Source organism: Neodothiora populina, assembly GCF_041146345.1.
Source record: "Neodothiora populina strain CPC 39397 chromosome Unknown canker_contig_3, whole genome shotgun sequence".
Classification (NCBI taxonomy): Eukaryota; Fungi; Ascomycota; class Dothideomycetes; order Dothideales; family Dothioraceae; genus Neodothiora; species Neodothiora populina.
This window is the reverse complement of record NW_027191417.1, coordinates 1,463,266-1,485,465: the sequence shown is the minus strand read 5'-3', so window position 1 is coordinate 1,485,465 and position 22,200 is coordinate 1,463,266. Positions and strand designations below refer to the sequence as shown.

At 49.2% G+C, this 22,200-nt stretch overlaps 5 protein-coding genes across 5 annotated transcripts; 3 read left to right on the top strand and 2 right to left on the bottom strand.

Moving 5' to 3' along the window:
• Positions 1–335: 335 nt before the first annotated feature.
• AAFC00_004899 (uncharacterized protein) lies at positions 336–1,069 on the top strand (the record flags this gene model as incomplete). The annotated part of the gene is made up of 3 exons (XM_069344610.1): positions 336–429; positions 537–839; positions 915–1,069. The coding sequence occupies 3 exons, from the start codon at positions 336–338 to the stop codon at positions 1,067–1,069; spliced, it is 552 nt and encodes a 183-aa protein (XP_069197040.1).
• A 1,057-nt stretch (positions 1,070–2,126) lies between these two features.
• Positions 2,127–3,968, bottom strand: AAFC00_004898 (uncharacterized protein; the record flags this gene model as incomplete). Its single annotated transcript, XM_069344609.1, has 4 exons — positions 2,127–2,590; positions 3,010–3,432; positions 3,609–3,672; positions 3,861–3,968. 4 exons carry the CDS (start codon positions 3,966–3,968, stop codon positions 2,127–2,129), a joined length of 1,059 nt encoding a protein of 352 aa, XP_069197039.1.
• Positions 3,969–6,041: 2,073 nt separating this feature from the next.
• Positions 6,042–7,018, bottom strand: AAFC00_004897 (uncharacterized protein; the record flags this gene model as incomplete). Its single annotated transcript, XM_069348581.1, has 2 exons — positions 6,042–6,487; positions 6,535–7,018. 2 exons carry the CDS (start codon positions 7,016–7,018, stop codon positions 6,042–6,044), a joined length of 930 nt encoding a protein of 309 aa, XP_069197038.1.
• A 1,056-nt stretch (positions 7,019–8,074) lies between these two features.
• AAFC00_004896 (uncharacterized protein) lies at positions 8,075–8,507 on the top strand (the record flags this gene model as incomplete). Its single annotated transcript, XM_069348580.1, has 2 exons — positions 8,075–8,296; positions 8,355–8,507. The coding sequence occupies 2 exons, from the start codon at positions 8,075–8,077 to the stop codon at positions 8,505–8,507; spliced, it is 375 nt and encodes a 124-aa protein (XP_069197037.1).
• Positions 8,508–14,203: 5,696 nt separating this feature from the next.
• Positions 14,204–16,926, top strand: AAFC00_004895 (uncharacterized protein; the record flags this gene model as incomplete). The annotated part of the gene is made up of 2 exons (XM_069344608.1): positions 14,204–16,766; positions 16,823–16,926. 2 exons carry the CDS (start codon positions 14,204–14,206, stop codon positions 16,924–16,926), a joined length of 2,667 nt encoding a protein of 888 aa, XP_069197036.1.
• Positions 16,927–22,200: the final 5,274 nt, after the last annotated feature.

Sequence of the window (22,200 nt, the reverse complement as noted above, 5' to 3'; positions counted from 1 at the left end):
TCTGCCCCTGGACTCCGAGATCCTAAAGCTTCGCTGCAGTTGAGCCTCGCTCTCTCTCTGACACCCACCCCAAGCAAGCCACGAGAAAGACAAACAGGAAACACAACGTCTGCACAGCGACCGTTGGACACCTGACTGACCCTTAATTTTCTGGCCATCTTGAAACTTGACATATTTCCTACTAGCCCACTTTTTGCGCAGAAGTCGATTGGAAAGAACGACCTGCGCGACTTCGACATACTCTTTTCTGCACTCAAGCAACACCAAATCAGCCCTTTCTCACCAAAACTTTACCTTAATTCACCGTGGGCCGATAGCTCAACAAAGACTTCAAAATGGGTGGTTCCATATCAAAAATGATGGCCAAGATCTTCGGATCCAAGGAGATGCGATTGCTCATGCTGGGCCTTGATGCTGCTGGAAAGACGAGTAAGTCGTAACTGCCTTGAATAGCTCCTTCCTGTTTCAGGGACTCGACGACCCTCTCGAAGACTGCCAATAGGACGTCAGCTGACAAGTCCTGTCTTCTTACACAGCAATCCTTTACAAGCTCAAACTCGATCAAGATGTGACGACCATCCCCACTGTCGGCTTCAACGTGGAGACAGTCACCTACAAGAACACAAAGTTCAACGTCTGGGACGTCGGTGGCCAGGACAAGATCCGTCCTCTATGGCGCCATTACTTCTCCGGCACTCAGGGCCTGATCTTCGTCATTGACAGCAATGACCGCGACAGGATGGAAGAAGCCAAGACTGAGTTGACGAGGATTATCCAGGATCGCGAAATGAGGGATGCGCTCCTGCTGGTTTTCGCCAACAAGCAAGACATCAACGGAGGTAAGTTCGAATATGCTATAGCAGCGCCATGAAACCTTCGACAAGCACGCGCTGACATCGTGTGTCTAATTGCAGCGATGAGCCCCAAAGACGTGTCTGACGCCCTGAACCTCAACACCGTGGCTAAGAACCACATCTGGAAGGTCGAGCCAAGCTGCGCCACTACGGGCGAAGGTATCTTTGAGGGTCTCGCCTGGTTGAGCAGCCACGTCAAGGTCCCTGCGAAGTGAGCATACCCGGGTACAAACACATCCCTTTGCCAGATCCGGTCGTCGGCCGAGTATGCAAACTGCAGCTTCACGATCTGGCATCTGCTATGGCTGTGTAATCCTGCGACTTCTCCAACGCTACGATTATCGGCCTAGACTATTATACGGCTTTCCTGGAAGACACAAGATGTCCCATTTCCTATGATACCCCGGGACCCTTTCTCTATCGCTACACCTTGCGTCTGTCCAGAAGTCCAATTTCTTGAGGCATGCCTGCAATTGTTTTCTTGGAGGATGCGAAGGAAACAACGAGCAGGCACTGCGACAATTTCGTCTTCCAAAGCGCTTTCGTTGCGGGTTTTCCTTGTTCTCATCTCCACGGCATTCGCCTATTCCCTTTTCTTTTTCCCGCTATACCCCAGATAAAATTGTAATTATACGAAAGGAGAGAAACTGGAGGGTAGCATGTAACGACGGGTCGTTGACTTACCTATCAAAGAGAACCATGCCCGATGAGCCCGATATAGCCATCAGGTAAGGCTAAGCTGGCGTTGTCTAGGTGGCTAGAAAGGACAATGGTGGACCAGGCTTTTTGTACTTGGTTCATATAATAATACTTCGATAATATAGAAAACATGGTCTCACGAGGCAAGTGGACGTATCTCAGTCTATCATGAAGAAGGTCGCGCCTACATCGTGGAGGCTAGGGCTTTCTCTTCTAAAACTTGCGTGTATATCAAGGTGAATGTTGTATATGTTACTCGTCCGCAACCACTGGTTATCTGTCTTGTTTGATGTGACCGGACAGACCGACCGCTGTCCAGTGACGCAAGACAGACAGCCATTCTCATGCTCGCCCAAAGCTCGACTCGGCGAATCGGCAATGCACAGGCCAGATCCCTGAAGAGAAGAGGCAGGCCAAAAGCCAACCTCCCAGGCTCCGGCTCAGCCCAGAATGCAAAGGATCCAGGCCCTTGCAAACGCAAATCTCGACCTGACCCGTCCAACCCGCTAGCGCAATACCGTCTTACCAAAATCCACACCCCTCAGCAGACTCTGTCGCAAACGCCAGTGGAAGTCATTTATCAGCCAGGACGAACCTCCTCTCGACCTCCTGCCAGATGCCTTCCTCCTGTTCGCCCTCGAATCTCAATCTCACGTACTGCCCACGGCATCCATCTTTGCTCTCATTCAAGTCCTTAGCGCGCCAATGCGCGCTGACCTCAGCCTTATAGAACGTCGTCGTGTCCGGGTATTGCGCCAGGACGCCACGACCCTTAGGCAGATCGCCGAGTCCGTCGTTACTTCGTGGGATAGGGACGAGATGAGCGACAGAGGCGCGGTAAGGGGCCGGTAGGTCGCCTGTGGTCGGGTCGGGCTCTGGGTCGGCGTCTTGGATCTCGTAGCGGCGTTGTTTGCCTTCGCCTATGACAGACGTCACGCGGCAGAGGATGCCTTCGCCTTCAGAGGCGCGCGTTTTGGTCTTGTAGAAGACCATGGCGCCCAGGGCGAGGGTCAGACGGCGCGAGGGTTCGGAAGGTGCTGTGCGGGATGAGGCTTGTGTGAGTCTTTGGTCTTCGGTTTGGTTTATGATGAGTGCGTGTGTGATGGGGTGTTTTATGGGCAGTTTCAGACCGCGGTGGGCTAGAGCTGAAGCGGGGGTGTATAGAGACATTCTTGTGGGGGATGAGGGGGAAAGAGGATCTATGAGACGGGTTTTCTGCTTTGACTGCACTTCGTATGTAGAAGGGAGAGAATAAGATATGGATGCAATGACGAGTGGTGAAGTGCCTCATCTGTCCCGATGGCGCTCTGTCTACTGCAGAAGGGAAAGGCCGAAGGTTCCCAGAGCGACAGGATTATGACGTGAAGGAGGGAGGGCATGAGTGAATGTGAGACTCGTATGACGTTCAGAAAGAATACCGATGTGTGGGAGAGCATAAAGATCACAATGCACTTACGTTTAGATCCTTCGACACTGCTGGTAGCACTCTCTGCTCCATCTTCAATCTTCACGCTCACCTCTCGCGTACTTGGCACACTACCTCCCCTTTTCTCCTTCTTCTCGACCCCTAATCTCTCTCTGCTGCCATTACCAGGCCGCGGACTCGGCGCAGCACTGCCATCTTCGCCATCTTCGCTCACCCCAAGTTTTCTTTTTAGTGTCGTACTCCGTGATTTGCTGTTTGAAAGATTGAGAGAATGGCGGGAAGCTTCCTCTGACGCGTCACGAAGCCCTGCCAGGATGTTGATGGAGTCTAGTAGATTCATCTCCGAGGACATGCCCTCGATGATATGCTGGGCTGCTTCACTCAGTTTTAGGTTTTCACGATAGAGACTCTCCAACCGGCTATCTAGCTCTGCTGAGGCGAGGTCCTCGGTTTCTGGAGACGGATCGTAAGTATCATTCTCGGGATAAAAAGGAGATTGGACATCGCCAGAGATGGCAGCAAGTCGAGTAGGACAAGAATTGAGACTCAATGGTCCATCATGTAAGATCACCGTCTTTTTATTGTACCTCGGCTTGCCGAAAGACGCGGTACGAGGGCTTCATACATACCAACAATAGCAGCTTGTTGCTTCTCAACTTCAACGATTTCGTTGCACAATTCGGCTGACTTGTTCTACGTGATATGTAAGCGGTTTATCTATTGTGCTCGCATTTCAACAAACTAGAGCTAATCGTCGGGCCATATGGTCTTGGGGCGCAAGAACGTGGCGGATATGACAATCGATGTGGTACGACAGGGAGCGAGACTTGCGCGGGTACTCTGCAATTCAATCCCTCGTGAACGCAGATTGATGAACATACCACCATAGTATCGATCTTCTTCGCGTTAGCTCGAATCTCATTCCATAGTCGACGCTCCTCGTCCGCGTCCTGATTATGATTTGGGCGTTGTCGGTGACGTGACGACATGATTGTGACAATTGTTCAGATAAACCTCTGAGCGCAGTTTGTCGTCCAAGCAAGTTCAGAAACCAAGATAGAAATCCGAAGGAGGAGGTTTCGGGCCGTGATAGAAGGTTTCAACGGCAGCGGGTGTTGTGAGTACTCGAAGGATACAGGCAATGTCGGATCTGTTGGAACAAGGTCGATATACTCGAAGGTGGTGAATCAAGGCTAGTGTTGAATACCTTGTTTGACAACTTATTATCCAATTTCCATTGATTGTGCGGTAACGATCGAATGACAATACGAGTCTATTGAATTATATTGGGGAACCTATACATATTGCGACCAGACGTGTACATCGCAGCGCATGTCTACCGGCTAATAGTGATGAACAACGTATATATATTCCAGAAACCTCCAGAACAATATAAGCTCATCTTTGTTGGTCTAGTGGTCATGATTTCCGCTTGTCATTCGATTCGTCGACTACAAGCGCGGGAGACCGGGGTTCGATTCCCCGACAGAGAGCTCAACTTTTTGCCCTCCCACCATCATGTAACGCCGGTCATATAGCATTATACCAATAGCAAGGCATATCTACCGTCTTACTCTATACTCAATGATTGGGATTGTAGGCTTAGTAGGACATCTGCTGTAGCTTTTGCGCGTATCTCGCCATTGATTCTACTCTGTATCATTATGCCAACTTCCGTAGATGTTCAAAGAGTGTGGAGAGTGCTGTTTGGCCCCATTGTCATAACCAGCAATAGTCCAGTAGACGTGTTTGGACAAATTCAAGACGTGCCTCTCATCTTGCTTCCAAATACACCTCCATCTTCTATTTTTTCTATTCGTGCTCTATGAATTTCATGCATAACACGACTCTATAACCTCAACTCATGTTCTTGCTCCGGCGAGCAAGCTGAAACACGATGCTCGGATTACTTTCTCCACAGCAGTCGTGCTATGATGACCGCGACTCAGCTGAAGGGAGACATAAGAGTGATGAGCTGACTCAAGGCTAGGGTGAGAATGTTGTGCATTAAGTGATCATTGTCTCAAAGACCTCGGCTTCACAATGCTGTAGCCATGCTGCCTGATTGATACGAGCCCATGATCATGTTGTAGGGTTTTGCAACTCGTCATCTGACAAGCCGTCTCCAAGTTAGTACGATCTGGCGCATGGAAAGGAGACGTGAGAGTCGAATTTCCTCGACAATGACAAAGAGACCTGGCACATCCTGGACCAAACCTCGGGTGGTAAGCCTGAATATGCAAGTCATCGTACGAGAGGGGTCAAATCCTCCCATGTCATAAGTGCAGGTCAGCATATCCCTCAAAGGCGACTCCTTGCATCTACTGCCAGATCACTCGCAGCGGTCCCGCTGTGTTCCGTCGCGTCTGCCTTGGGACTCGTGTAACAGCAGACTGACATTATGAGGCTACCAGCGGAGGTTCGCTTTTTGGAAGCAATATTTCTGGACTGTGTGCAGATCTCACCGGTGACCCTTACAACACGAACCATGTCAAATGTGTTGTTTGAAACAACTGTGCGCTCATGAGTGCGTTTATGATATCAAGTGCATGATCAATAATATATGAGGTGACGTGCCTGAATAGACAGACCTCACAGCCTCTCGATCGAGGTACTATGGCATGCTGGCTGTGCATGCATTGACTGTCCTAGGAGGAGAGCATAGTTGAGGGGGATCCTAGTTGTAGTGCTGGACACAAGCTTTTGATGCGTTGTTGGCCAATATAATCAATTACAGTATGATGTCCACCTTGTGCCGACCCACTATATTTTGACTCAATGAGGCTCAGCTGAGGTACTAAGATTCAATCAATTACAAAACCCTACCAGTAGTGAGATCGGAGACCGACTGACATTCGTGATGCGAAACATGTCTCAGTAAATCAAACTACTGAAGCGCATTCATTTATCGTTACTTGTGGTGTTGATCTGAAATATAGTTTCAGATGGTTTGACAGCATGTTCGGCGAGCTTTGTAGAAGCGTGCCGCCAAGTCGTCTTACTGTTCCATTCTTGCTCTTGATATCGTACTGGTACGATACTCTAGAAGGGTAATCTATCTATCAAGGACAACGCCATACGTAATACTCCGCCATCGCAAACCACGCATCCTCGAAAGGTTCAACGATTTTGTCCGGCCAGTCTTCCGTTCGCCACTCGTGACTGACTTCCACCCCATAACACATCTTACCATATTCCCAATACTCAGGATACCAACCTGCTTGCTCCCAGTCTATGATGGCCTCGATAGTTTGGTAGCCAGATTTCTTGGAGACCATGATATTGCCCAGCGTAAGGTCCCCGTGAGTGAAGTAGACGCTTCCGGTATCAGGAAGCAAGTTGCGATACATCTCGGGAAGGTCCAGGCCAGAGATACCCTCTGGTCCAGGCCTCTGACGAGTCGCAGCAGCGAATACCCAATCGTTGAAAGACTTGATGTTGAAGAATGGACCAGCCTCGTAATCAGTCTTGAAGAACCTATCTTGCACCGTACCTCGATTGACAGATGCTATAACCAAATTAGCTGTATTTCAGCGCAAGGGTGGGTGGTAGTACCGATTACAGGAGGTGCATCCTGAGTGATCCGCCTTAACCTCATGATAATCTGTCTGAGGTCACTCTGGATTGATAGTTTGTTATCTTCGGTGAGCGACGGCCATGCTACTCGCAATGTTTCCCCGTGGATCAGACTCATGTAGATGAAGACTTGGCCGTTGTATCTTCTCCACCCGAAGACTTCAGGAACAGGGATCTCGCCATTTGGAAACATCTGTCGCATCGCGCACATCGTCTGGGCCTCTTCCAACCTTAAGTAAGTCGCTTGATCAATCTTGACCGCGATATTCAAGTCGGGGATTTTAATAACGGAAACTCCTTGGTCTCCACCTTTCTCCAATATAGAGGCAGGAGTCGGAAGCTCGCGCTTGGGGGAGTCGTCCGACTGAAAGAACGAGGAGTCAACAAGGTCCATGTCCGATTTCGAGATGTCGGGTAGTGTAAGGATATCCAAATGCGGCTGTCTAGATTCATTCGACGACATTGTCAATATTGGTTGGTAGCGGACGGATGAGGCCGATACAGGCAAAATCTCAGAAGGTCTTACACATAAGACTCATGGTTAAGGTACCCATTGGCCTTTGATCATCGCTCGCTTGTGTATACATCAGGTACACGCGCGCATACTGTGACAGGGGAAGGTGCTAAGCCGCCAAGCTAAGCCCCAGTTTGCGCCTGAATGAGGCTGTCGAACGACTTCCTACCACATGGCACATTGAACACTGCAATATTCTGCAATATCGTTCCCTTGTCTATATTATAGATCTACTGGAGTGACCTCATGCATGACTGTCAAAGACCACAGTGCTGTTTTACTTCTTATCACTTGTCATTCAAATTACCTAATGAACATTAGTCTGATAAGTTATAAGCTTGTAGGACATTTGCATCTTGTATGCCTTAATCGAACCAGCACTTGGAAATACTTTAGCTGTCATGGATATCTAAATCATACAATGCCCTCGTTAAACCAGATTGAGTACTCGTCTATAGGCGGATGGGTTCTATCTTGGTCTTAACGCCGAGTACAACTCAAGTAGCTCATGCGCCGACATGTCGTTCATCGAGCGCCAAACGATGAGATATGGAATGTCTGCCATTGGTTCATGTCTTCTGTCGCGTGTGCTCGATACGCCGCATGTATTGAGAAATCACTCGTCCATTAAAAATAGCAATGGGTCAGACGAAGACATCGTTGCATCCCGTCGAGGAAAGCGGCTACCTCTTTGTCTATATAAGACTCGGCCTCCCTCCGGGCTCTACCTGTGCCCATACAAGCATCAATTAAGCAGCCTATTCCTCGATACCGACCAAATATACTGCCATATACTTCCATATATACATTACAAATCTCGATCTCCATCATGGCACGTCGTTCTTTTTATCTAGCTAGATATGGCGGACTTGGCGGAGCCAGGCCTCAACGCGCCCATTTTGCCATCTTGATCCCCAACGCCAATTGTGACAGACACACTCTCAGCCAAGATTTCAGGACTGGACCATCCTTGGGAACCATCATCCATGTCGTTGGAGACCAGTAATGGCAGGATATAGGCTCGAGATTAAGAGGAATTATGATTGCTCTCCTTCGCAGGATTTGAGGTCCTTGGTTCTGCTTGGTGATGTTGATGTGGTCAACATCCACGAACCAACCTCGAAAGCCTTTGTCAGAGGAGATATCGCCAGAGGTACTTTGGAGCGCCAGGCTGCGACAATTCCTCCTCCGCCAAAGGGGCAGAATATCAGGGCACCTGTGGATGGTGTAAGTAAATTTTCGAGCAAAGAGGATGCTCATGCTATAAGTGATTGACAAGTATCAGATAAACACCAAACGATGCCAAGAATGGACTATGGACTTCTTGAACGATCTTGTGAGGAGGAATCTTATAGGTGCTGGAGCTGTCGAAATCGCGCAGCGGGAGCGAGATCCGCCTACACATGGCATTTTCGATTATAACCAAGCAAGGCCATAGAATCAACACGACTGGCCGAGGTTCGAGGATACCGATACGTGCTCCTTGTTGTTATCAGGAATGGTAGCAGGTGGTGATATCATGTGGTGTGGGTCGGGTATGGGTATGGTATAGGTATGGGTGTTTTTTGATTTGTAGAAGATGGCGTATGTTACCTAGAGGTCCCTTTATCATTGATTCACGCAGTGAATTAAAATCATCATGTGTTTCTACACATCGATATCAATTACAAGAGACAAGGAGCCTACTTGAATTTCATTCCTTTCTCACTTCACTTTCACTATACCCCTGCTCAACAATCTGTTGAATTTTGCTGAACCCTCACTTGATATGCAGGTCACATCCACCGCGTATCATGTGGTTTTCAGCTAAAGTTCACACAGCTTCTATACAACATGCATTTGGTACCAACATAGATCTCTTCCAGTATTCGTACAGCTCTATGAGCATTCATATAGGGCTCGTTCATATTTCATACAGTACCTATACGCCACAACTGAGTGTTCCTGTAGGATTCGGTCGTGGAATTTCCCTTAGTGTTAATCTGCTTTCCACTTAGATCACTCTTGTCTCGTACTCAAAGCATGATCATCGTATGCCCACTCAGCATATGCGATAGCGGTTACCAACTCCATACGTGCGCCCTCCGTGGTATGGATAAGAAGCTACAGGGCGATGAAGGGTAGTGACAGACACACCGGACAGTGGAGCCATGTTAAGTGAACATTCCACGCTACCTTCTTTAATGTACTACTTTGGTGAAATCGAGTAGTATGGATGGCATGACCAGAAAGCAAGAAGACAGTGGATTGTCACGTGTTTTGCCTGGTAGAAAAAAGCAAAGAAAAAAGCAAGTGTCATACCTCAGTGGAAGTGTGAACCATCTACATTTGCGACACCATTTCGATCAATCACAGCCTCCGGGTCTGTCGGTATTTGAACGTCCGAAAATATCCGTCCGTCAGGAGAGAAATACCGAAGCTGGTCCAGGACAGATGGTATAGCGTAGAGCATAGCTGAGTGCCTCCCTTGCGGGATGCATGCCATCTAGACTCAACCATGGCGTCCAAGAGACGGTCAAGCAAGTGGTCGGTCAGATGAATTGAATATACAGGCTTCAGTCTTTCGAATCACCTGCAAGTCAGCGAATAGGAGTCTGTAGAGCGATCAATGGTGTGGTTTGAATCGGAGACTGCAACATCGTATAGCATCGACCCCCTGTATCATCGTAGAACTACCACGGGAATGGTCGCTATACGTGTCGATGATCGCAGTCTCCTCATAAGTTGATATGTCGTCTGGGGCAACATATGCGTGGTGAAATCATGGGAAGGTATACCACCTCGGTTCCACATTTCTCAATCGGACCAGCTTTCCAGAGACTCTAGCGCCTCAGGTATCCATACCATCTAGGCCATCTCTTCGCCAAGTCAGAAGGTGGAAGAACCTACCATCACAATATAATGGAATGACGTGCGCGGATAGACCTCTCAACCAAGGCATTGAGACATGCTGGCGATCGGATGGATGCATTGACTCCCTACAGCAATGGATAGCTGAGGAGGTAGACTATGATAATTAACTCAAGCTTCTGGCGTGCTGTCTGTCTCAGACTGCTTGTTGTTGTTCATCTTGAACTAAACCTCCATGGCTCGACACCGTGAGGCTCAGCCAAGGTGCTAAGGTTATTAAGAAAATAATCCCCACCTTGTGAGACAAGAGACAGGCTAGCAAAAGTGATACGATACGAACAGCCTTCGAGAGACGACGGGCTGTGACAGACATGGAGGGGCAGTGGGGTCTTGCTGGATGGAGTTTCTCTTTCGATGGCGAAACATGGGTCATCTGCTCCATCCTACTGCTTGCATGATCATGATTGGCTTTGATAAGACCGAACCATAACAATTCAGGGTCTGATTTCGTTTTGTGTGTAGTACGCACGCCATCATCTGGTTGAAAATCACGTGTAGTGGTGCTAGCTTCTCGTTGTCGTAATTCTCAGGGACTACTATGTCGATGATCTTTGCACGTACAAGTAGTGTTCATTTCGAGTGGAGGACGACAGTTGAGCTTTGGCCCAATGAAAGGAGCTCGGTAACTTTGACCTCCAGCACTTCCGGACTTACTGGATGTGGAGGTGACTTTTAGAGCATCTGGACTGTAAGTGCAGATACTTGTGTCGAGCACTGTTTACATCCGACAGCGCCAGTAACAGACAGACGAGCAAGAGATAATGCCGCTCCATTGCGGCGCAAAAGCCGTGAGGGGCATTGAGTGCTAGTCGCAGGAATGGCGCCAGTAATTCGCATCTGATGTTGTATCGGCCTATCACAGTATGATACTGGCAAGATGTGCGGAGGTCTGAGTTTTGTGCAGCTTTACACGCCACAGATAAGCTAGGCAATGACTTTGCATACAGTGAAGTCCTTGACGCAGGAGATATACTGGAAGTGCAAATCATGACAAGTGCTTGTGCATCTTCGAATAAAAAGTCGGCATCATAGAGAAGATTGGGTCCAAGCGAGCGAACATTGGCTTTTGTGGATCGACCTTGTGGACCTTTTCAGGAGAAAGTCAAGGCGCGGCTATGCTGCTGTAAAGTAGAGCGAATATAGTACAAAAGCCCCGCTTCTAGGCTGTGATCGTTTAGAGCGATCAGTGGTATGCCAATAATGTGCAGATCGATCGTACTCTGACCTATGCAAGTGGGTACGGCTACAAGCTGCCATCCGTATTTCGTCTCACGAGTCAAAGAGCGGCATGAAATTCATCAGTTCCTGCGTTGATCGGGGTACTAAGATGGGACCCTCACTCACCAGATTAAAATGGCCTCGATCCAGAATGGCTGCGGTCATGCGTCGGTCACAAGGTACAGCAAGAGGTACTGTACTGGTCCTTTCGTTGAGATGGAGACAGAGGGAGTGATTTCCCGGTGGGTCTTCTCCACCTTGGATTAGCACTTCTTGTTCGAGAATGGGCAGTGTACTGTATTGTGCAAGTGCGATGTACGATCGAGTGGGCATTGACTACGGAGGTAGAGTTGTATCCACTCGGTCCGTACCGATAGTGAGCCCCTCTTCGACCTCAACGAACAAAGACAGAATAGACCATCAATTGCCGAAGCGAGAAGTAATATACAGTAGTAGCATGACGTGGGGCAGCACCTTACCGCAGGGTCGCTTCCTTCTTTCGCCATAAAGGCCCGTTCGGCGGAGAAAAGATGCTATTTGTTTACTTCTCGGTTGACCAGCGACCATTGATGACGAGAATTAGAGACGTGGATCAACGCACTTGGACTATGAATAATCTGATCGAAACCACCCACAGTCATCTATTGTTACCAGAATTGAGCGTCATCTACTATACCATGAGCTTAGCATGCGCAGGTCTTCGTGGCGATGTCGTCAAATGTTTCCCGAACCCTCGATAGCAGGGTAGCGGCCAGGCGCCAAGTTTTAGTGGATATCGGCTTGGTAGTCACTCCCTGGCACGGCTAAACACTCGGCCGGCGGGCTCGCACGAGTTTGCGCAGGATGGATTGTAAGGTCGTTCATGGATGCAGCGAACGATCTCTGAATTTCCATATCACGAGGTCGCTTCGCCCGTTACAAGGTAAAATGACATGAGGTAAGTGGATAGCGGAGAAGAAGCCGTTAGGCGCCAGCGTGGGAAGCAAGGATGCGTGCCCAATGGCCAGGTGCGTTCTACTGCAACTCGATCATGTACAGGTAACTTACAGGGGTGGTGCGGTACGATGCGAACCGCAAATGGCACGCTTACATGTCCCTGTATGTGAATGTGTACATACTGTAAGTGGGTGTGTATACGACTCGCGATCAAAGTGTAGTTCCGCCGAATATACACTCACGTATAGAATCAATGCGCCTTAGCTTGGTATGTACTGTACACACAGTCGTAAAACAACACGTAGTACTCTTATCTTAGCGTTGCAATGAGATACGAGACAGTAGAGTGCAAAGTTATTCCCGTACCTGGAGTGTCTCCACTGATCACCGGACTGCGATTGCCAAATGCTGAAAAGACCAAGCACAGCGGAAAGGGGACCGAACTTCGGCAATCACCTTACAGTCAGCGTACTTTGGTAGGTATACAGCACATCTCAAGGAACAAAGTCCAAATTGGGTTTTTTTCGTCTACAATAAGGCGAGTATTTCGTCAATGAAGATTGGTGGATCATCCGGTCCGCATGACATGAGTGACACTTACTGCAAGACAGCGTGCATGGACATCGAAGCCATAGTCAATATTCATGCATGGCTGTGGTCGTCTACTAGTGTGGCGCAATGTTGAAGAGATCAACGACATGGTGAAGGGCTAAATGGTGCGTTATCATTCGCGGAACGATGCGATGTACCTTTCGTTTTCCCTTTTTCCGCGCCAAATTTGCACAGTACGTGACCTCGAGGTCGAGAGTCTCCTTGCATAGCTCTACTTAGTCGTACTACAGCAGTGGTAGGAATATGCACTACATGGCGGAAACATGTGATATGGTCATGGAATGTGTCCCTGATTCAGTGTTTGTGCCGATTGGATCGCGAGCTATTGTACACGTGGGGGGCACTTATGCAGACGAAGCTGTGAAGCATAAACCAGGCGGACCTTAAAAGCGAAAGGAGTTGCCTGATCCTGCTGTACCGAATTGCTGCCGCTGTCCGTCGTGCCGTCTTGACTCGTTTGTCCGATAGCGCGAAGAAAAGAGTTTCAAAGAAAATAATGATTGATATGGAGAACGACTGAACCCTGAGTTAAAGTGCTGTACGTTATGAGGCTGGTGGTTCCTAGGTTCTCGGCATTGACACGATTCAAGGACCGGCCTGTGATCAGCATCCGAGGCCGCCTGAGCAGCCCGTGTTCTGTGCGGTGGAATTTCAGTACAGAAGCTCGAGTTGGCTCGGGGTTTTGTAACGGGGGCGTTGGAGAGCAAGGCAATGGAACGTAACGAAGGCTTAGACCCTGATTGTATTCATCGTTTATCAAGAAGCTCGTCCGACGATGTGCGTGCAACGCAGCACAGCGCAGGGCGAGGAGGGGTCTTGCGCGTGAGAGGGCAGGGTAGGTAGTGTAGGTGCTGTAAGCACGACTGTAGGTACTTGCGGCACCCTTGTCGGCTTCTTCCCTCACTCACCCATGGCCATGGCATGGCCGTCGGTCGCGCATGTCGGACGAGACGACCAAGCAACAAGAACGGCAAGCGTGAGGTGATGGTCAGCCGCGGCGGCGATACACAACAGGCAGGGCCACGCCTCGGAGGGGTATATGGGTCCATTTGATCCATTGATCCAATATCGCCTTTGGGAAAAGACGTAGCAAGTGAGCAGACTAGAGGTTGTCGTGCATTAGGTCTATGCATGGCGCCATTAATTAGCGGCCATTGGCTGGTGGGTGCTCCTTGCACACCGCAACTTCGCTCTTCACCATCGGGTGCAGGGCACGCAAGTTGCGCGGGGCAGCACAGTACAACCCTGCTTACTCCGCTGATTCTTGTACTGCCTGTGTCCCATCTTCACTCAAGTCACGGCGGTCAAGGTCGAAACCCTCGTCGCTGCTGACCTCGTCGAATTTCCGCCGCCACGACAATTTTCCCCCTGCCCACGCTGGCAGAATCCACCTGATCCGATTGTTTGATTACTTGCGATATAGTGATCACCTAATCGAACAAAGAAAGAAGAAAAGCCATGGACAACCTTGACTTTACTTCGCCGGATAATCTGTTGGCGTATGCTGACTTTACCGATTCCCGCAACGTCGCGAACAACAACTCCACGACCAGCACCGGATATCCTCAATCCTCACTGATCCCCGCAAATTGGCCATTTGAGCTCGAATCCCTCGAGCAAGAACACGGTCTGGGCCAACAAATGCTGCAACACTCACAACAGCAGCAGCAACAACAACAACAACATCAACATCAGCAGCAGCAACCGCAGCAACATCAACATCAACATCAATATCAGCCCCACCAGCAGCCCCAACATCAACATCAGCACCAGCAACAGCAACAGGACCACTCTCAAAATTCTCACTCTGAATACAGAGATTTCATGTCAAGCCAGCATCGACGAAATCATCAACACACGTTGTCGAATGCTTCTCATCCCGCTCTGCAATCCGCTGCCATCGGACTCGGCTACGCTCAGAACATGGCTCACACTAACGGCCCGAACTTGCTAAATCCCGAGTGGCAATTTTCGTATTCGCCTGCCAATCAGGCATTTACTCACGACAACACTTTGGATCGTGCATTTGACCATTCGTATGGAGCTCCTCTGCAGGGCGCCACTGTCGACTACCTGCCTGTCACCGCCTCGGACTTGCAACATGGCATGCAACTGGGCCCGGAGATGCACTCGAGTGCTTTCATGACGATGGCTGGGCCTATGGACTCGATGAATGCCCTGGCCTATCCATTGCCTGACTACCAAAGCGAGGTCATGTTCCACATGGGCATGCAGAACCTCGGTCACCAACACGGTGAATATGTACAGTCTAGCCTGCCCGGTAGCTCGCCGACGGGATCTTACCTCGAGATTCGCTCTCTGTCGAGCAGTGACAACGGCTGGACTGCAGTCGACTTCCCTGTTTCCAGACACAGTGTTGAGTATCCTACCACCACGAATGCAGTTTTCAACCCGGGGCAAACGCTCCACATCCGCTCTACGTCGGACTCTTCTTTCGAAGATTCTTCTAGCTCCGTTCAATTGTCCGGCAGCTACGAGGACATCCCCTTCCCCATGTACTCACCACTTTCTGAGGGTTACCCTACAGTAGACCATGTCCACCACGAGGTGTCTCACTCTCGTCACAGCTCTGACTTTGAGCACGACAGCACCTGTGGTATCTCACATGAGCACTCGCCTTCTTCGTCATCGCCTGCTGTGAGCCCGGTGGCCGCTGCTGCCGCCGCTGCTGCTGCGTCCAATGCTGTGACTGTGCCTCAGCCTTCGACAACTTCGTCGAGTGCCTCCAGCCCCATTTCGCCGCCCACGAGAAGACGCAAGAGCCCTACCAATGCGTCGACCAAGAACACCAAGGCAGTCATCAAGAAAGCCGCCTCTCCTCCTGGACGCAAGGACGGCACTAACGGTGAGAAGAGAGTTGGCCGTCGTCGTGGCCCTCTTCGACCTGATCAGCGTCAGCAAGCACACGAGATCAGGAAGCTCCGTGCTTGCTTGCGTTGCAAGTTCCTCAAGAAGACCTGTGACAAGGGTGACCCTTGCGGTGGTTGCCGACCCTCTCACGCTAGGCTGTGGCAGGTTCCGTGTACTCGTATCGACATCAAAGACATTGGTTTCTTCATGAAGGACTGGAAGGCCGATTACGAACGTCACATCAGTCTAGGCTTCTCTATCGGCAACATTAAGGGGTTCTCGCAGACCGAGCGTCTCATTTACGTCACCCACGGCTATGGCCACTATCTGCCCATCAACGCTCGTGAGATCTACGTACGCGACGACAAATGCTTCAGCATGGACTGGATGGAGAAGACCACGGAGCCAGTTCAGTTCGAGGTTCCTACCGCCAAGTTGTCTGCCGGGATGGAAGGTGTCTCGACTAGTCTTCTGTCCGAGTACCTTGACCGTCACCTCGAGAAGGGCTTTGACTACTTTGTTGATGAACACTTTGAGGGTACTCCATTCTTGACCGAGATGCTCAAGACTGCTCACCGTTACTGGAAGAACTCCAAGTCTCAGGTCATCCGCAAGGCTCTCAAGCTTGTTGTTGCCTACAACCTGACTCTTCAGGTGACCATGGTCGAGGGTCTCAGCGAGGAGGAGCTGGCCAATGGTAAGATTGAGGACGAGGAGAGCAAGTTCAATGGAAAGACCATGGCACCAGTCATGATCAACTTTCAAGTCAAGTGTGCCTTGGCGGACATGTGGCGCGACCTGCAAAAGGACATTTTGGAGGAGTTGTCGTCGCTCTACTCTTCCGTGTACAGCGGAGAGAAGCTCAAGAATTGGCCTACGATCTTCATGTTGGCTGCAATCCTCCTTGCAATCTGGGAGGAGATGCAGTTCGATGCTCACTACCGCACCCCCGACGAGGAGGCGGTGAACAAGTTCTGCAACGACATGGAGACGACCCCTGTTGGTGTTATTGTTGGTCTTTTCCAGGCCATCAGCCAGAAGTTGCCGACGTTCATGGAATGGGACACTCGCAAGCACCACCACCTCCTCGGTTCGAACCCAGCCATCTGCGATGCATTGACTGAAGTTAAAGAGCATGTGATCAAGCATGGTAAGTCTGATATCAAAGAGCATTTAATTTTGCATGACTGACTTATGTTGGAATAGAAAAATACCTTCGCAGCAGATCTACTGAAGCCAAGTTTGATCGGACCAACTTCGACTGTCTCTCGAACAAGTTTCTGTCGAAGCTCGTCATCCGCGCCAACTAAATCTTGCAACTCCCTTTCCGATAACGTCCTCACGGCTCTCGTACGAGTATGAATTTAACGGCCTCTTGATGCGAATGACCAGCACGCCACCAGCTCCCATCATTTCACGCCTCACGACCCTCGGTCCTTTTCCTGTTTTTCTCTATTTTTGACGACGCAACAATTTCCAGTCTCAGCAAACTCACTATTAGCCAAGCTCGTTCCTTGTTTCAAACCGCCATCCCCTCCCTTGCCCCTGTAGATAGATAGATTCCCCTGTTGTCAATTTTTGTTTTTACGTTTCTTCGGTTTATGAGCCTAGTCTCATTCCCTGATGTCTTATGTATGAAGAGAACCACGGCTTATCATTGTCATTGCCACTTGCTTGCATTTCAGTATAGGCTGAAGAAGAACAGTCACTTGTCGAAAATTGGAAATGAATTTTGTCTTTTATTTCTGCATGTATCTTTTGTTTTGCCAGCTTTTCATCTAGGAAATTAGAATGATCTTTTCTGTCACGGTCCAAGAATGAAATCAATACACGATCTGAAAACAATAAGAAGTTGTGTCTTGTGTGCACGAGTGAATTGTCATATGAAGAAGGGATTGTTGCAACGCCACCACTAGAGAACAAAAAGTCCATGAGAGCGGAGCATGGCATAGCACAGCATAGCGTACCGTCCCTTGCAGTAGGCTCATGCATTGAAGTATAAGGTATGCACGTGTGCACCCTTCAGACGTATGTGTCCACAGTAAAAGAGAGAATAGGTTCCATGGCTCGGTCACACCCATGCCAGATTTTCGCCAGATGAGCCCCATGCTTAGATCGGGGGGTTGGAGGTGGTCAAAGCTACATAATGGAGAGTTGAGAGCCGTGCTTCCCGATGGTAACATGAGGTTCCGAACGGATGCTTTTTGCGAGACCGACGGCGGATCAACGTTTTGTCAGTTTGTGGGTAAGCGGTAATTAGTGGAAAGGTTGTGGGTTTATTTCGTTGTCGGCTTGTTAGATTGTGATTTCTGATACTCGATTTTTGTATACGAAGATGTAATCTGTTATTGTTGTTGTTATAGTAGTAGTGATAGCAGTGGAAGATAGCAGTAGAAGTAGTAGCAGCAATCGCAATAGTAGGTAGTGTATAAGGTAAGCATCGCAAACGAATTGGTAGACGAACGGGTGTTTGACTCGGCTAAAGTATCGAAAGGTATGAACAACACCAGTCGCAAACACTTTCTACTTCTCTAAGCTCTTGTATCTAAACGATCCTCTTAAAAGCAGGAGGGTGCAAATATCCTCTGACTAGAAAATACTATCAACATAGCTTTGGATTTTTCCGTCTGGAATCCCGTCTCTCTATCTATAGTCGCTAACGTCTTCGTTTCTGTTATAATGACCGTATTGCTAAGCAACTTTGAGCTAAAGAGGATCTTAAGTCTTTCGGTCTCATGCTGTACTCGCTTCTCTAACACATCTAGTCGAGGAAGTTGGTGTTATAACGCGAGTACAGCATTGAATACCCGGGTTCTACCTCGCAGCTTTCAGCTGAGATCTAAACAGATCACTCACTAGCGAGGAAGTACTTAAGGTGGCTATGATGGCCTTTTACTCTCTGAATGCACAAGCAAGTACAGTGAAATGCACCACAGATTGCTTTGTCGACGTTTACTGCCCGAGCAAATACGATATTACACAATAACACCAGAAGAGCAAGTGTAATCGGCGAACGTGACTCTTCAGTAGCATTAGTAGTACACCAAGTCTCTTTTTCTGCTCGTCTGGACTTCACTTTCACCTTTGTGGCTTACTTGACCTATATTTTTTCTTGCTTCTTCACTTTACTTTGCTCTGATATATCCTTTGCATCCATCCTTCTTCTTCTACACACTTACACATACAGTTTCTTCATATCTATCTCTCTCACACTCCCACTCACTCTTCATTAAGCGTCAGCGCTTAGCATCTACACACGCACATCAGTCCCCTCGACCCTCTGTTCTCTCTACATAACACTTTGACGAAGAAAGCGAAGGAAAGAAGAGAGAACAAGATGCCACACGGCAGTCACTGGACAGAAAAAGACGAGCGTGACCTCCTCATGGCCATGATCCAAGCCAACGGTAGCTCGTCTTCTTTTGACTGGAAAGAAGTCGGTCTAAGAGTTGGCAAGAGCAAGGAAGCTGTTCGGTATGTTTTTCTTTTCTATTTCCCTTTTCTTCCTCTCTCCTCTTCCCTCCCAGTTCACTCCCTTCCTGCCGTGCTCTGTGTTTTCTCTCCCTAGAAACCAATAAAGATCTGACCCTTAACTCCCTTGGTAGCCAACACTTTGCCAAAATGCAAAAAGCCCACGACTCCGACCACAACAACCAAGCCGCAAAACCAAAGCTCGTGGCCAAAAGTCGTAAATGCAGCCTTAGGGCAGCGGATCCACTCTCCAATAACAAGACCCCAAAAGATCAGAACCCTAGTATCGATAGCAAGACCAAGCGCACTCATGTGGCCCCCACCGGCGACGGCGGCAGTCGTGCCGATGAAAAGATCGAGGGATCTATCAGAAACGAAGACCTCGGCCCCGACTACGACCACGACGACAACGCCTCGGAGCTGGAAACCGAAATCGACGAGAAACCTTTCGTGAGCATTCCTCGTGAGCAGCTCGGTCGTCGTGGCGCTGTTTCCGCGAACGATACTACCGGGACTTCTGGAGTTGGTGGACGTGCAAGTGAACGGGAACACGGCAATGGATCTGGACTTGCAGGAAAGCAGAAGGTCAAACGGTCTATTTTCGATGATGATGACGAGGGAGAGGTCTGAGCTGTTCTCTGGTGAGGTCGAGTAGTGATGGTTGAGAAGGATGGATGCAGGAGCGAGATGTGGCGGGGAGATGAGTGTAGAAGTCGAGTTCATGGAACACGTCTGGAGGAGAGGCAATTCCACATGCGGTGTGACCACCGGACTTTTTCATGAAGGCTGGGTTCTCTCTGCGCCAGAACTCATGGCGAGGGGCTGAGATATTGGTGTTCTCACTTTAATAGGGAGGAGTCGTTTCTCGGCCTGACCTGGCGGCCGGAGAAGCGTATATCGGACAAGGAAACGGATGGCTTTCTGGTATTCTGCTTCAGACCACACACGACACAAGCAAATATTGATGAGTTGGTTCTATGGATATTTGGTTCGGGCAAGCGATGGCGTTGTTTTCTCATTCTCCCATCAGCCGCATGTTGTTACATGGTCAGGAACTGCTGGGTAGAACGGGACAACGAGCAGAATGCAACGTTAAATGGAGTCCAACATAGCATTGAACACATACCCAACTGGAGTTCTATCATTGGTGCTAGATGAATTGAACTTGGAGACTATGTGAAAGTAGCCGGCCCTCCCCCTCTCTTCGCCCCTACTGTAGATATCTCCCTGCCAAAGAGATAAGTCGTTCTCTCGTGTGTCATTCCTTGCCTGATTTGACTATTCCTTCCCCATCTTGTCGAGACCTGATCTAAAAAAGAAAAGCAGAGACTTGATATGCCCGCGCGGGCGTACACAGTAGGATCCACTTCGAGATTTATCGACCTCTGGAAAGGAAAATCGAGCAATCACTCGCACTTGATCTAATCGGATCCGGTCTTGACCTCGAGCCATGAATTGACCGAAGCATACCACATCAATGCCTTTGGCCGTGTGCGTCAAGTCCAGCTTCCTGTGTATGACCAATATCTGCGAGACAAAGCGTCTCGTGGCGTAACAAGACGGCGAGACAATAGACAAAGCATGACATGTTTGAACACAAAGCTGTCTGCATCGCCATATCGTCGCCAATGATGAAACCACAACGCCAGCCTCTAATTTCAGGACTGATGAAGGACACCTACATGATCAGAAAGCCAACCATATGCAATGTCAAATGTGATGTATGCATACATATATGCGCCTTCTGGTGCACGGCATTGGAATTGCAGTCCAGTCGCCGGCTTCATGCAGCGGGACGAAGTGACATGGGGAGGGGGCGTGGGGGTGCGCGAGGCATAACACGCCAAGTCAGCCTCGCGGCGCCCAGGTACAATACTCATATACAGTACGTGCATACAAGCCATCATAGACATGGTCACACAAGACGTCGTCACGTTCGGCAAACGTCAACGCAGACATAGACGAGCGACCCAAGAAGCGAGCGCGGTTCGTTATCTCGCATGTTCTCGCCTGGTGACAAGAACCTGGGCGTGGGTTGATTGGGGTCCCGAAGACAATTGAAAGGAAGGAATATACAAGGATGCGTGTGTTGTAGGGATGAGGTGTAGCTGGTAAGGATAAGAGAAGTGTGAATTGATGGGGTGGTCATATATTATATATAAGAATGCTTTCGGGCAGGGTTCGTCATTCGTCAATATGATCAGCGGGAGGAGGCGATAAGTGAGGTAAATAAGGTACTGACCAGTATGCGATTGTGACGGAAAGCAAGCGGAATTGAGGCTTGATATCGAGGAAATGTGACATTTGGCTGTGTTGAAAGTGTGGTGTGGTTGGGAATACAACAATCGAGATGATAGGCCTTAAGCACAGGTCTGTCTCGACCAAAGACGATCACAGCTAATACCGGCGTCGATCAGAAAGACAAGAGATAATCCGCAGTGTGCGACGGACGACAAAGGCTTCGCTGAACGCGCCAGCTTATCTCATGCAGGCAAATTATAGGCAATATGCACACATGCATGCACGCATGATTGACATGAACAAGAAGGTTTATCTCGGAGTTCTAAGTGGCTGAGATGAAGCTGGATGCTGCTGTTGCTGCTGCAACGGCTCCTCGCGGTCCGGAAGTGAAAAGAAAAAGTTAAGATAAGAGCAAAGCAGAGTAGACTATCTGTCAATCGACTCGAGCCGCAGTGATCAAGGATCTCAGCAAGGATGAGAAAACAAGTCGAGCGGGCGGGTAAATCGGTTTACGGCCTGAACAGGTATCGTGTTATTGGCTTCGCGATCGGCAAATGTTTGGGAAATTGACAAGGATAAAGCAAGGGTGGTGTACCTTGCAGTCGAGAGTGGAATTTTGTATCAGCATGGCTTGTGCCTGGGGACAGAGATTCAGGGCAATTATTATGTCCTGTCCTGAGCATAGACAGCACAGCACGCCCATGCCGTTATGGAACCTTTTCCGCCGGCGTCGACACAGACACAAGACGCGGACGCGGGGCAGAGGCATTTTGACACCTCACCTCAGACAAGCATGCGTGGGAGTTTCAGATTGCCATAAGACAATAACAAAGTCTAATGGCAGTGATGCAATGGCGAGGTAAGACACCCTA